General features: G+C 46.7%; 1 protein-coding gene across 2 annotated transcripts in view; it reads right to left on the reverse strand.

Moving 5' to 3' along the window:
- The window catches only part of ECE2 (endothelin converting enzyme 2), a 49,843-nt gene that overhangs the window by 6,015 nt on the left and 28,369 nt on the right, over window positions 1–15,459 (reverse strand). For both annotated transcript variants that reach the window (XM_081190178.1, XM_081190179.1), the window contains 8 exons: window positions 14,388–14,530; window positions 12,279–12,393; window positions 11,390–11,500; window positions 10,574–10,672; window positions 9,996–10,073; window positions 5,393–5,496; window positions 3,292–3,402; window positions 2,350–2,417 (listed from right to left, as the gene is read on the reverse strand). In XM_081190178.1, the coding sequence (XP_081046304.1) occupies window positions 2,350–2,417; window positions 3,292–3,402; window positions 5,393–5,496; window positions 9,996–10,073; window positions 10,574–10,672; window positions 11,390–11,500; window positions 12,279–12,393; window positions 14,388–14,530 (829 nt within the window). The remainder of the gene's footprint in view (window positions 1–2,349; window positions 2,418–3,291; window positions 3,403–5,392; window positions 5,497–9,995; window positions 10,074–10,573; window positions 10,673–11,389; window positions 11,501–12,278; window positions 12,394–14,387; window positions 14,531–15,459) is intronic.

A 15,459-nucleotide genomic window follows, 5' to 3' on the forward strand; every position in this document is an offset into this window, starting at 1 on the left:
CAGTCTTGCTCTATGGGTCCTTGGCAGCTGGCCTCCACTAGACCTCTGAGCAGCTGCTTCTTAGTCATTGCCCCATACTTTAGAGATCCTCAGTTCCATTCCACCATACAGGAGGGATTATCTCGGATCCAGGAAGAGTTGTGGCTCAATGGCAGAGCATCTCCTTTGCATGCAGAAGGTCCCAGGTTCAATCCCTGGGATCTCCAGGTAGGGCTAGGAGTGAACCCTGTCTGAAACTTTGGAGAGCCAGTCACTGTATACAATACTGAGCTAGAAGGAACACAGTGGCTTGGCTCGGTATAAGGCAGCTTCCTATATTCCGAGGTTCCCTGTGATTCACACCTTCCTTCCCTCCCAGCAAGGCAGTTGCCCTTTGGGTCCTGCACCATCCACAGCTGTTGAGCACTGCAATGCTGGAAGAGTTGTGTTGCCCCAGGCAAAGGATTCCCCAGCTTTAAAGGAAAGGGGACCTGGGGGTTGCTCCTGAAGTAGCCTTAAGCAGCTGTGAGTTAAAAGGAGAGGAATGGATCGGTGGGGTTGTGGTGGCAGTGAACTCCCTAAGCTGCCAGCTGTCGCCCACTCGTGCAGAGATAATGAATGCTCACCAAGCGGATGGAGCAGGAGCAAAAGCAGCACAAAGAAGCCAGGGAAGATGACTGGAGGTGTCACCTGGGGAGAAAGGATTGCAAACAGGTAGGGAAGCAAGTGGACCGCAGAAAGGAAAGGGCGGCTTGATGGCAATGGCGGAATGGAAGCTACCATGGAGATAGGTGCAAGTGAGGAGCAGGGGAAATGAATGGAAAGGCCACCAACAGGAGTCTTTCAGACGGGTCAGGCTCAACCCTATAAACCAGGAAGTGGGAACCTGTGGCCTTCCAGACGTTGTCGGACTCCCACTCCCATCAGCCCTGGCCAGCTGTGTGGGATGTTTAAAGTGAAGCCAAACCACCAATTCATGTTTTGCTAGATAGGCATATGATAGGAGTTGAGTTTTCTTGTGAACTTGCAAGAGTTTATTATTATTATTATTATTATTATTATTATTATTATTATTATTATTATTATTATTATTATTATTATTATTTATACCCCGCCCATCTGGCTGGGTTTCCCCAGCCACTCTGGGTGGCTTCCAACAAAATATTAAAATACAATAATCTTTTAAACATTAAAAGTTTCCCTAAACAGGGCTGCCTTCAGGTGTCTTCTAAAAGTCTGGTAGTTGTTTTTCTCTTTGACATCTGGTGGGAGGGCATTCCACAGGGCGGGTGCCACTACTAAGAAGGCCCTCTGCCTCGTTCCCTGTAACTTGGCTTCTTGCATCGAGGGAACCACTAGAAGACCCTTGGCCCTGGACCTCAGTGTCCAGGCAGTACGATGGGGTGGAGACGCTCCCTCAGGTATACTGGACCGAGGCCTGTGAGAGACGCTCCCACTGTGCCCTGACAGAGGGAGGGCATACCTATATATATATTCCTACTTGCCTGGGAACACCCTCTTCCTCTGTCTCTTTCCACTCTGCCAGCAATGTGAGAGCCTCTACATCTTAAGCTAGACCTAAGTATGTCTTTGTAATTGAATTACCATTTTAAGCCTGCCTGAACAAAGCTGCCATATTTGTTGCTCTTCAACAGGTATCCAGAATGAGTAAATGTTATTTTTACCTTTGACAAAACTGAGTGATTGTTGTTTTAAGAGGGAGAAAAAAGAATCCAGTCTACCTTAAAGCATCCTGGATTACTTACAAGGCTAAAACCAGCCTATCTAAGCTTCCCTTTTAAGCTGCCAAGGGATGCGCTCTACTGAACTCACAAACATGAAGAAGGAAATAGTATATCTAACATATAAATCCCCTCCTAGCATCTATTCACATCCCAGGCATGGCCAATGGTTGGGGATGATGAGATTTGGGCGTCCAACAAGATCCACAGGTCTGCAGGTTCCCTAATGCAATCTCGGAAGATGTCTAGGGAGGCTCACAGCGTAAACAGTTCAAGCTTTGCTGTGCTCTGGTCATGGCTGATTTCCCAACCACCTCCCAGAAACCTCTGCAACATCAAGGTAACCTGGTCTGCCTAGGGTGGCAAAAGCCCTCAACGGTCCTTGCCGTTGGAAAACCTAGCTAAGGCACGAAATACTAGGAAGTCCAATGGGATGGAGCCAGAATAACTGGGGAAGAGATGCCCAAGGAACATAAAGAGAGGTTCGTTCCACCAGCTTCCTCACAATTTGTTACAGATCTAAAGGCCCATGCAAGGCAACACCAACCAAAGGCCTCCCTCATAGGAGGGCAGACAGCACATACATGCAAGACACAAGAAGCCAGTGATCCAAGCGCCTTACTCCTACCTTGGTCGTCGAAAGCGTGGGTGAGCTCGTGCCCCATCACGACGCCAATGCCTCCAAAGTTAAGGGCCCTCAAGGGAAGAAACAAAGAGGAAGCAAGAGGTTATGACCCTAGAAAGCCACCTTTGGTACCCAGTTGATGAGAGGTAATGTGTGCTCATGTCTGAAATAACATTAAGGCAACTTTGGACACAGCATCAAAGGGGTTAGGCATCTTGCATCACACATTGTGTAGCACAGGAGTGGGGAATATATGACTTGACTGATGCTGCTGGGACTGTCAATTCCCATCAAAAATGGGCAACTGGCTGTTCTGGGTAGCCCTAATGGGTGCTGGTGACTAAATATAATATCTGGAGTGCCACAACTTCCCCATGCTTTATGTAACAAACATTTCTTCGGCTCCCCACTCCCTTTTATTAAATATGGATCACCAAATATAGAGCCTCTCTTTCTTTTTCAAGTTGCGCAATGACATTATTTCACACTATAAATAGATGCAAAATAGTGGAAGAAAGCCTGAAATTAAAGCCTTTCCTTTCCCCTTCCAGGAACAAGCACTGGCTAACTATAGGCCAATTATGGTGCAATTAAGTAATGCTGGGTCCCCTCTGATCAGGAAGCAATTACTGGGGCAGGAACCACAAGCAAGAGATTTCTAGTGGGAGGCGTCAGATGGACTGGCACTGCAACTCCGCTGCAAGTCTGTGTGTGTGTGTGTGTGTGTGTGTGTGTGTGTGTGTGTGCCAGAAATAGCCACACACAGGAAGCCCACCATCGTGTGCCCTTCTTGGTACAGATCTGATTCCCCTCCCTGCAAGCTAGGCAGCTGCAGAGCAGAGAGGTCAAGTCTGAGCATGCCCAGCACACCACAACATCCTCCCCAGCCCCCCCCCACCGGCAAGCTTTCTTTTCCTACCAAACAATCAAGAGACCCAGACATACTTGGGGTGGTTGTGAGCATAGAAAGGAGCCTGCAGAATTCCTGCAGGAAAGACAATGCCGTTCTTGGTGGGCAGGTAGTAAGCATTGACTGTCTGAGGGGTCATGCTCCACCTGGAGAAGGAACAACAACAATAATTGGTTGGGAGGAGGCATTGTTTGTTCAGGACCACGGCTAGCAAATAAGACTGGAGGCTGGAAGACCCTAGAGAAGTGTTTCCCGACTTGGTGCCCTCCACTTGTTTTACACTACAGTTCCATTTTTTTTAAAAAAAATGTTTTTATTAAACAATTTCAACATAACAAATTGTCAAACCGTATAATCACAAACATAGTTTTTTCCCTTCCCCCCTAGGACTTCCCTCAGCTCCTCTCTCTGATTTCTCTGCATGTTATAAAATTGTACATATCCTTACCTTATCTATCTGTCATGTTATCAACCAATAAATTTGTGTATGTTTCTTCAAAACCTGCCAAGGAGTCCAGTTCATTTTGTTGCCATTTTAAATAATTTGTGAAAAGCTCCCATTCTTCCTTAAAGTCACAGTTGTCCTTGTCCCGCAGTTTTACACTACAGTTCCCACCAGCCACAACCAGTGTGGCCACGTTGCCCTAAAGAATGAGATTTAGGCCTCAACTGCACCATGCCTTTAAAGCACTATGATGTAGTTTCCAGGAATTGAGAGCTGTTAGGAGACCAGTGTTCCCCCTTGCAAAGTCTGGGAATCTGGGAAGAGGTTTTGACAGTTTCACCACTCCAGAAACAGTAGCTCTGTGACTCTCCGCACCCATAACACACTACAGTTCCCGGCATTCTTCAGGGGGGACCCAGGGCTGTTGAAAGTGGTATGATACAGTGTTATTATTCAGATGGGGCCTAAGAAATTGCAGAAATGACATGACAGCAGAGCTCTTTCTGGCCTATGCTGGTTGAAACTCCTTGCTTGAATGCCCTGTCCTGTAGAGAGGGAAAAACTCCCTTCATACGAAAAGCTAGCATGACAAGATGATGTTTAGCCTAGCCTCTCCCTGAGATGCTCGCTTTCCACATGCAGCGTGGGTGAGTTTGCTTGCTTTCGTGTGGGAAAGAATTCTTCGTGAAATCAGCCACCTTCAGTTGGATGTGATGCAATAAAAAAGGTTACAGTGGTGCCTGGCAAGACGAAAAGAATCCGTTCTGTGATTCTCTTCGTCTAGCGGTTTTTTCGTCTTGCGAAGCAAGCCCATTGACGCATTAGCGGATTAGCGCTATTAGCGGCTTTTAGCAGTTTATCAGCTTATCGGATCAGCTGATAAGCGGCTTAGCAGCTTAGAAAAGGGGGGGAGGGAAAAAAACCTGCAGGAACTCGCAAGACATTTTCGTCTTGCGAAGCAAGCCCATAGGAGATTCGTTTTGTGAAGCACCTCCAAAACGGAAAACTCTTTCGTCTAGCGAGTTTTCCGTCTTGCGAGGCATTCGTCTTGCGGGGCACCACTGTATTTGATTGTGTGTGGATTTGAATTTTCTGGAAGTTTCGGCTTCATCCTGACCAACCCTCCACGCCGTTCTCCTGTTCGAATTAAAACACGACCCTAAACTCAATCAATGTAAAACCAGGTCATTCCCATCTCCACCCCCACCCTGTTTGCCTGTATTGAGGTCCAGTTCCTAGGCTGCAATCCTGACCGTGCCTACTCAGAAGTAAACCCCATTGAATTTATTGAGAATTACACCCAGGTAAACGGGATTAGGGTTACCACCCTAGTTATGTAAGTCTAAGGTGTTCTAAGATATTTTCAGAAGCAATCATTCTGGAACAGGATCAGCCCCAAGGTGATCTGAGTGTGGCTCTTCCCCTCTCTGTGACACTCTTTGTCAGGCTTGACACCAGTGACGCCATCTTGGGAGAGCTGGAGAAAATTAAAATGGCAGCAAGTGGGTGCCTGGTGCCACTGCCAGGTAAGCCTGCTGCCAGGGGGCTGACCAATGAAGCACACTTTGCCAGGGGCCTCCTCAAATCTTCCCTATGCTCCACTGAGCTCTGACACACACACACACACCGCCCTCCTTCTGCCATCTCTCAATGAATGAGAAGGGCAAGAAATGTATGGAGAGAAACCTTACTGGTCCCGGTTGGGGGGCTTCCTCAGCTGGTCTGCCATGAACCTGGCCGAGAAGTTGTAGAAGTTCAACATGTTCTGAAAGAAGGAGTCTTCTGAGACTTCGTACTAGAGAGAAGAGCAGAAAGGAGATGTCATGGACTTGCTGGACAAAGAGGAATGGTGGGAGGCACCAGCTGGCGAACCCCCCAAGGGAAGAAGGCTCAGAGCCCAGGGAGTGGTGGTGGGTCGATGATGAGCGGTCCCAGGGAGCAGACTGGGAAGAGGATGTGTCAGAAGCTGAAGAGGTAACAGGGCTTAGTGAGCAGGGGGAGCTTGTGCCAGAGAGAAGCAGAAGCAGGAGAGGAGGAAGGCCAAGAGGCAGAGATGAGTCTGACTGGTGAAGAAGCCAGGGTGTCTCCCCTTCCTGCTGTAACAAGCTCCCATGCCTCTGGTCTCCCAGAACCAGGAGAGGCATGAAGAGGGCGGAGCTGAGACAGGGACACTGGCGTAGTCTCAGATTGCTTGGGAAAGACCTGGGAGAGAAGGAGATTGAGGCAGCCATGGGAAGGTGAGGATCTTCAGCCTCTACAACTGCCCTATAGGGGCAAGACCTATCGAGAAGAGTTGCTTTGCTCCCTGGGCCTTTGAGAAGGGTGCAGAGTGGGATCAGCATGTAGTGTGATCTGGATAAGAGGGAGTCCTAAGGGCTGGAAACACAGGCCTGGAGGAGCACATTTGGCCCCCAGGCCCAAGGTTCCCCACCCCTGGGATAACACGATCAACTTAATTTTTATTACTAGAACCCAAAGACCCAATGGCTGGGGACAGATGAAAAATAATGGACAACGCAAGGGGTACAGATGCCACATGCCAGCTGCACTTGATGAGCTGCAGGCAGTGGAATGCTCATGAATACCTTCCTCCTAATAATCATGAATGATAATGTTATGCTTGCACCCAGGTAGCTTCATATGGAGAGAAGCAGTCCTTGAGGTAATAATTATGTTTCCTAGGATTTTTTTATTTTATTTTTTGCAACTGGTGTAAGGTTTGAGAAGAGACTTGTGTAGGGGAGATGGTTGAGCACAAGAAGCTAAATTTGCTTGCGTGGCTCCCCTCCACAACTGTATGTGGGATGTAATCCACTGAGAGCAGTCTAGTACAACATTCCATGTTTTGCTAGAGTGGACATGCAAGGGAATGTTTGGTCCAACCAGTCAAAACTTCCTGTTCCTTCTGGCCTGGAGAATCCTTCCTTGCATGTGACTAGTAGATGGGCATGACTTTTCCAGACCTGATAAAAGGCCAATTCACACAGCTACCTTCTCTCTTTTCAGCCTTCCTGTTTGTCCTGCCTGCTTTCTCCATCACCTGCCTGCCAACCAGCAGTCCCCTAAATTATCTCCCATATGGGGTAAACCTGTTTATACACGTTTGTAACTTTAAGCCTAAAGACTGCCTTCAGAGATCACACTGTGCTCTGCCTGATCGTGAGTAAAACTACTTTTTGTTACTTATGAATAAGACTGTGGTGTCTTTCTTCCTTTAGGAGGGATTCAAAGGGGTCTTACCAGGAATATTAGAACATATCTCAGTCTGGGCGAGCCAGATTGAATTGTTTGTTGTCTTAAGAAACTCACATGAGTTTGCAACCAGCTTTCTGCTGCGTAAGAAGGGGAATGCACTCTGCCAAGTGAAGACACTTGCTAGCGCAAGTTAGGAAGGATATTAATAAACAATATATCCTCTCCTGCCACCCTCAGCATTTCCACACTGTATTTTCCCATTATTCTTTCCAAAGAACAGAAGGCCGTTGAAATGAAACTTTGGGGACCTCTGCTGGCATGCAGCAAGTTAACAGCTACCCAGAGCATGATGCACTAAGTGGGTGGGATAATGCAGACATCTGGCCAATGCCTATCAGAGCAGCCAGGCAGGTGTTCAAGAAATAGACAAGGCTGAGAAAACCCACACTTCTTTTGAGATTAAACTGCCCACCAGGAGGCTGCTTAGCTGCAGAGGGCCTTCTCAGTAGTGGCACCCGCCCTGTGGAACGCCTCCCACCAGAAGAACAACTACCAGACTTTTAGAAGACATCTTAAGGCAGCCCTGTTTTTTGTTGTTGTTGTTTAGTCGTTTAGTCGTGTCCGACTCTTCGTGACCCCCTGGACCAGAGCACGCTAGGCACTCCTGTCTTCCACTGCCTCCCGCAGTTTGGTCAGACTCATGTTTGTGGCTTCGAGAACACTGTCCAACCATCTCGTCCTCTATCGTCCCCTTCTCCTTGTGCCCTCAATCTTTCCCAACATCAGGGTCTTTTCCAGGGAGTCTTCTCTTCTCATGAGGTGGCCAAAGTATTGGAGCCTCAGCTTCACGATCTGTCCTTCCAGTGACCACTCAGGGCTAATTTCCTTAAGAATGGATAGGTTTGATCTTCTTGCAGTCCACGGGACTCTCAAGAGTCTCCTCCAGCACCATAATTCAAAAGCATCAATTCTTCGGCGATCAGCCTTCTTTATGGTCCAGCTCTCACTTCCATACATCACTACTGGGAAAACCATGGCTTTAACTATACGGACTTTTGTTGGCAAGGTGATGTCTCTGCTTTTTAAGATGCTGTCTAGGTTTGCCATCGCCTTTCTCCCAAGGAGCAGGCGTCTTTTAATTTCGTGACTGCTGTCACCATCTGCAGTGATCATGGAGCCCAAGAAAGCAAAATCTCTCACTGCCTCCATTTCTTCCCCTTCTATTTGCCAGGAGGTGATGGGCCCAGTGGCCATGATCTTCGTTTTTTTGATGTTGAGCTTCAGACCATATTTTGCGCTCTCCTCTTTCACCCTCATTAAAAGGTTCTTTAATTCCTCTTCACTTTCTGCCATCAAGGTTGTATCATCTGCATATCTGAGGTTGTTGATATTTCTTCCGGCGATCTTAATTCCGGCTTGGGATTCATCCAGCCCAGCCTTTCGCATGAATTCTGCATATAAGTTAAATAAGCAGGGAGACAATATACAGTTCCCAATTTTGAACCAATCAGTTGTTCCATATCCAGTTCTAACTGTAGCTTCTTGTCCCACATAGAGATTTCTCAGGAGACAGATGAGGTGATCAGGCATTCCCATTTCTTTAAGAACTTGCCATAGTTTGCTGTGGTCGACACAGTCAAAGGCTTTTGCATAGTCAATGAAGCAGAAGTAGATGTCTTTCTGGAACTCTCTAGCTTTCTCCATAATCCAGCGCATGTTTGCAATTTGGTCTCTGGTTCCTCTGCCCCTTCGAAATCCAGCTTGCACTTCTGGGAGTTCTCGGTCCACATACTGCTTGAGCCTTCCTTGTAGAATTTTAAGCATAACCTTGCTAGCGTGTGAAATAAGTGAAATTGTGCGGTAGTTGGAGCATTCTTTGGCACTGCCCTTCTTTGGGATTGGGATGCAGACTGATCTTCTCCAATCCTCTGGCCACTGCTGAGTTTTCCAAATTTGCTGGCATATTGAGTGTAGCACCTTAACAGCATCATCTTTTAAAATTTTAAATAGTTCAGCTGGAATACCATCACTTCCACTGGCCTTGTTATTAGCAGTGCTTTCTAAGGCCCATTTGACTTCACTCTCCAGGATGTCTGGCTCAAGGTCAGCAACCTCACTATGTGGGGTATACAAGACAGCCATATCTTTCTGGTATAATTCCTCTGTGTATTCTTGCCACCTCTTCTTGATGTAGCCCTGTTTAGGGAAGCTTTTAATTTTTAACAGACCACTGTATTTTAATATTTTGTCGGAAGCCACCCAGAGTGGCTGGGGAAACCCAGCCAGATGGGCGGGGTATAAATAATAAAAAATTATTATTATTATTATTATTATTATTATTATTATTATTATTATTATTAATGGTTGTTGCCGTATACTTTCTGGAATTGGAAATGGTCATTAGTCTGATGTGTCAGTGAGCAACCTGCAGCAACATTTTGCTCTTAAACAGTTCAAAATCCACCAGAAAAAGGAGTCCTGAGTACGCTGTGGACAATCCAGTATTGCCTCTCAGCCTATTGGCTAAGATCAAGTGTAATGTTTGATATCTGATAAGTGCTCTATTTGAGGATTACACATTAAATGGGTTTTTGGAAATGGAAGATGGAACAGGACTTCATGCATTGACCTGGTATGGCTGTATCTCCAGGACTGCTGCATCTCTCCTGTAGGGGAGATTATTTCTGTTTCAAAAAACAGATGGTAAATAATGGAAACCTTGGAATAGTCCTCTTTAGAATTCTAGGTCGCCTTTTTGTGTGTGTATCATCTTCTAACATTAGAACTTGGTGACAGCCAATGAATGTTGGAAGATTCAGGATAGAAAAAAGGAAGGCATGGTTAAACTATGGATCTCACTCATGCAGGATGGCCACTAACTTGGATGTAATTAATTACTATACCACCCTTCTTCACAGGCCCCAAGGCCTGCAGGTATAGGGTGGTATACAAATTGAACAAATCATCATCATCATCATCTCAGGGAGGTTCGCAGAATAAAATATAGTACAAGGTAAAAACACAAGCAACTAGTTAAAACAAAGCAATACCCCCACTTCTCACAAACACATCTTAAAGCCTGTAGAATATTACTCTTACCCCATCATAGACATCGTCCAGCTCCTTGTCATCAAGGATGAACTCCGGGAAGCCGATCATGTCGTAAATGGAGTCAGCCTGCAGAGAAAGGAAAGCATGGGCAGCCGAGGCTTGCAGGCTGCACAACTGCAATAAAAGGTTGGGGTGAGGAGGGGGGAACAGGCTGTGCAGGTCACGCCACATGCAGCTGGTAAAATCTGCAGGTGCCACCTCTCATTGGCTGGCAAACATGGAACCTCCATGCTCAGAGGTAGTCTATCTCCAAACAGCAAGAGGAGACACAACCAGGGATAGCCATGGCTTTCATGCTCTACTTGAGGCTTAGGCCCAACCATAGCTGTCAACGTTTCCCTTTTTTAAAGGGAAATTCCCTTATTCTGAATAGGATTCCTTGAAAGAAAAGGGAAAGGTTGACAGCTATGGGCCCAACCTATCAGAAGGACTGCATTCTCCCACCTGGACCTTCACATATCTAAGTTATCATAATGTAAAATGCACAGTCATAAGGAATAGAAACTTCCTTTAAAAATTAAAGCCATGATTGTCAGGAATTGGCAGCAAATAAATATCTGGGGCACCTTCTCTTTAGCGGCTTGTTTCGTCTTCTCGTCCATCCAGTCAAGATGGTCCAGCGATTCCTCGAAAGCAGTGCGTATCTCAGCAATCATGTCCTCTGCCTGAAGGAAAAGACATAAGAAGTCTATGGAAGGGCATCAGTGTGTTCCCCGTCACTCATCTCATCTCCAGCATGTCATCACCAGAATACCATCTCATTCACTATACGCCCAATGAATCACTGTGCTCTGCAGGAGAGGACATCCTGCAAATACCAGCCTATTGGGAAGTTGTTCTGCACCATGGGTAGCCTTGCCTAAACATGAAAGCGGTTAGCAGCTGCTGAAAACAATGCCATGAAGGTGTCTGCATAATATCAATAGGCAGGGAGTTCCAGAGAGTTGGTGCTGGGATAGCTCTCTCAGCGGAGCACGAGACTCTTAATCTCAAGGTTGTCGATTCAAGCCTCACGTGTTGTAGATGACCCTCGGGGTCCCTTCCAACTCTACAGTTTTATTGATTCTATAAATGACTGATTCCTTGCAGGTTAAATGGTGTTCCGCGATTGTTTCTGCATGTAAGTTCCATCCTTCCTGAGAAGGATGAGCAAAGCAGCTATAAATGGTTTCAGGTTGAGTGACAGGCTGGCAGGAAGCTGCTTAACCCTCCCCTTCCCGGCTGCGCCTACTGCTTCCTGTCCCCAGCTGCTTTTCTCCCAGGGAAGAAAAATATGTAGGGGCCACATACAGCACACAGACAGGAGAATTTGTCATCACGGGGTATTGTTAAAGGCGGGACATACAGAGGGCAGCTTTGTCGACATGCCTGGGGATACTCACAATCTCCTTGCTGTGCCGGTCGAAGGTGGCTTTTACGAACAGAGCCCCCAGGGCAAAGCCCAAAGTGTCATCAGTGTTGGAGATGCAAGTTTGCCAGCGGGGTGTGCAGGACTCCAGAGAAACGAGAGAGAACGAGACATAAGTGGGACAGCTCATGTGGTGTTGTGGTTAAGAGTCTTGTACCTCTTCACCTTAGGGATGCGGGTGGCGCTGTGGGTTAAACCACAGTGTCTAGGACTTGCCGATTAGAAGGTCGGCGGTTCGAATCCCCACAACGGGGTGAGCTCCCGTTGCTCAGTTCCTGCTCCTGCCAACCTAGCAGTTTGAAAGCACGTCAAAGTGCAAGTAGATAAATAGGCACCACTCTGGCGGGAAGGTAAACGGCGTTTCCATGAGCTACTCTGGTTTGCCAGAAGCGGCGTAGTCATGCTGGCCACATGACCCGGAAGCTGCACACCGGCTCCCTCGGCCAATAAAGCGAGATGAGCACCACAACCCCACAGTCGGTCATGACTGGACCTAATGGTCAGGGGTCCCTTTACCTCTTCACCTAATCTACCTCACAGGGTTGTTGGAAGCACAGAGTGGGGAGAGAGAGAAGAAACATGCACAATACTCGTAAATATCCTTAGAGGCAGGATATTAATGTAGTAATAATAAATAAGTAAGGGGGAGCAGAGCTGGGCACGTGTGTTGCTCTGTAAAGACACTGGTTGGCTGAGGATCCTGCCCCAACAAACAACAGGCCTTTCCCAAAACAAACAGCTGGTCAGGTGGGCTGCAGCTGGTTCTCAGACTACCTAACCAGGAGGCCTGGGGTGCCGACAGCTCCAGAGGCCTACAAATCAAATCAATCATTAGATGCAGCCCCAAAGGAAGATTCGCTTACCTTCTTGGTACCATACAGGGTCTCCAAAAGCTTCTCCTGGGCTGCCTCAAACCGCTGATCCAGGCTGGAAGCTGTCTTCTGAACCAGGTTCCAGATCATGTAATTGTTCAGGACACTCAAAGAAGGAAAAGAAAGAGAAGAGGACCCAGCTGAGACCCAGGATTGGTGGCCAATGGGCTGGAGTGCTCCCTACCCTCTGCAAAGCTCAGACGCTCTCCTCCCAGCTGCTTATTTATGGGAAGGCACAGCTGTAGGCTTAGTTCCTACTTTGGCTGGGCACCTGCATGCCTCAAACCCAAGTGCCACCTGCACCAGGCTGAGGAAAGTTGGAAGAAAGATACCTGCATAGCAGAGGGGTTGTACTTGGATGACCCTTCCAGCTCTACAATCCTATGGTTCAAAAGCTCCAGATTTTTATATAATCTGAAAGGCTACACTGGGCTGACAGGGTGATGATCGGAAAGACTAGAGCAAAAAACCTGCTTCCGCAAAAGATCGGACTTTTGCGATAAGGAAAGCGATGGGAGAATGCACTGGGAAATGTGGGCTAACACTTGCTTTGATGCATCGTCATCTAACCTTCATTCAAGCAAATGATCAAAAAAATGAATGCTCACTAAATAGCCAGTGTTGTCTAATCTCCCTGCAAACCAATCAGGATGAGTGCTCAATAAAGAAGTCATCTGGGAGCATTTATTGTGCTTTCTCACATTGCCTGCTTGCATGAGGGGTACTGAAGGGGAAGGGGAGGAACAGGACAGGAATGCAAAACAATATTTTCTATACTGCCCTCCATCCAAAGATCACAGGGCAGTTTACAATATAAAAACGCAAAAATGCAAAGCTTAGTAACAAAAACAATATCCACCCCCACCCCCAGTTTAGAAGGCCATAGGTTGTTTAATTAGCCAAAGGCCTGGGAGAAGAGGAAAGATCTTGCCTGGTGCCTAAAGGTATGTAAAGAGGGTGCCAAGCAAGCCTCCCTGGGGAAAGAATTCCACAAGTGGGGAGCCACCGCAGAAAAAGCCCTGTTCTCATGTTGCTACTCTCCATACTTCTTTGGTAGGAGGCACACACAGAAGGGCCTCAGGTGATGGTCACAGGGTCCAGGTTGGCTGATATGGGGAGAAGTGGTCCTTGAGGTAATAATTATGCTTTCTAGGGTTGTTGTTTTTTGCGAACAGCATAAAGTTTGAGAAGGGACCTGTGTAGGGGAGATGGTTAAGTACAAGGAGCTAAATCTACTTGCATGGCTCCCCTCCACACTCATTGCAAATTCCTTTTTGAGCTGCTTTTTCCTTCACAAAGAGGTGACACATAATAGCACTCTGGGTAGAATGAAACAGAGCGTATGTTGATGTTTAGTAAAAGCTGGGTTGCCGTGGGATAAGGGCACACGACTGTGTAGAGCGCCAAAACACACTTGCATCATGCATTTGTGGGCAGGCATTGTAAACAGCCATGACGAATGCCCCATTAGCTGCAAACCTTGCCTACGATCTAATCTGGTTTCTGAGCCTTCGCTAGTAAACACTCACAGAGCTGTGAGCTTTGCCACATTCTAAAAGAATCCGCTGTGTCAGAGGCACCAGAGGCTGATTCAGCCAAAACCAAAGCATACCAAGGATGCTGAAATCTGTGGCCTCCACTTGTTGTCAGACTACAACTCCCATCATCTGTGACCACTGGCCATTCTGTGGTATACAATCAGATCAAAATAAGGGTCAAAGTAAAAGTGCAGGCAAGCCCTTAATTGCTGTTCTATGGTTCAACCTGACTTGTCAAATGGAGGTTGCTGTTTTCGGATTTTCTGGTAGAATTCCTTTGTGGTGCTTTATTCTTTTAAATTGTACACCTGCCCTGGGAACCTATGACACGGGGCTGCTCAAACATATTCTAAATCAATCTCACAGCAGCACAATATTCTGCACCCAGCATTACAGGCAGAGAATATATCTGAGAAGAAGGACACTGAGCCAAGCTGCAGGAGCAGATTGTGTCCAGGCCTTCTGGGCACGAGGAAACACACAAACGAGCACACACACACACACAGACACACACACACACAGAGAGGCATTGTGTTCCTGCTGCATCCCCAGCTCCTGGTACCTTTTGTCGGTGTTATTGATAAGCTGGGACACCTGCTGCAAATATTCCCTGCCATAAACCACCACAGGCTCAGCCTCGGTTAGCTCTAGTGGCGAGAGGAAGTAGGAGATGAAGTCTAGCCAGTCAATGGCAGGGGCAAGAACCTGCAGAAAGCAAGAAGAAACCTAAAGCTTAGAAATGAATTTAGCTGTAAGCGAAAAGGAACTGGTGAGACTGCCTGGTTGGCCACACCCTCTGACCAGTTTTTCGCTCCCATGCTGCAGATGCTGGAAACTCGTGCCTTGTGAGTTATATTCAAAAAAGCAGAGGAGGCTGGAGATGCAGCTGCGTAACTGCTGAATTTTGTATTTTAAAAACATCTGGCGGGGGCTCAGTCATCTGTAACCCAGCTGACCTTAGTGCATAGCAGAGCTTAATCCAATGATGTTGGCAACATGACCTGTCCGTCTTAAGTTACGTCACATCTGCAGCATACATTCTTCTTTTTTTATGAAATAATTTTTTATTTGATTTTCAAAAATATAAACATACAACAAAACCAATTCTGAATCCAAACATTGAGATTACTCTGAATCTCCTGACTTTCCCCCCATCCCTTCCATGGGCCCTATTAATCCTATTTTTAACTGCATATCACTACTTCTCCAGTTTTTTTATCTTCCTAAGTTATTCATACATACTGTTACATTACAAGCGTATTTAAAATCCTGCCAGTGTTTTAACCTGCTTACAATAATCTTGTATATACATTATAAACTTTCCCCATTCTTTTTTAAAGATCTTGTCTTCTTGATTCCCAGTTAATTTTGCCAAGTTGTCTATCAACTTGGTTTGCCATTCTTCTCTGGTCGGGGTTGTCCCTTCTTTCCATCTCTGGGCTAGCAATGTTCATGCAGCTGTTGTCGCGTACATGAACAGTTTTTTCTGGTCCTTTGGGATCTCAGTACCTATGCATCTGCAGCATACATTCAAAACACATCGCTCTCCCTAAAGAATCCTGGGAACTGTAGTTTGCTACGGGTGCTGGAAACTGTAGCCCTGTGAGGGCGTAAGCAACAGTTCCCAGGATTCT

This window comes from Podarcis bocagei (genome assembly GCF_964188305.1).
Source record: "Podarcis bocagei genome assembly, chromosome: 4".
Taxonomy (NCBI): domain Eukaryota; kingdom Metazoa; phylum Chordata; class Lepidosauria; order Squamata; family Lacertidae; genus Podarcis; species Podarcis bocagei.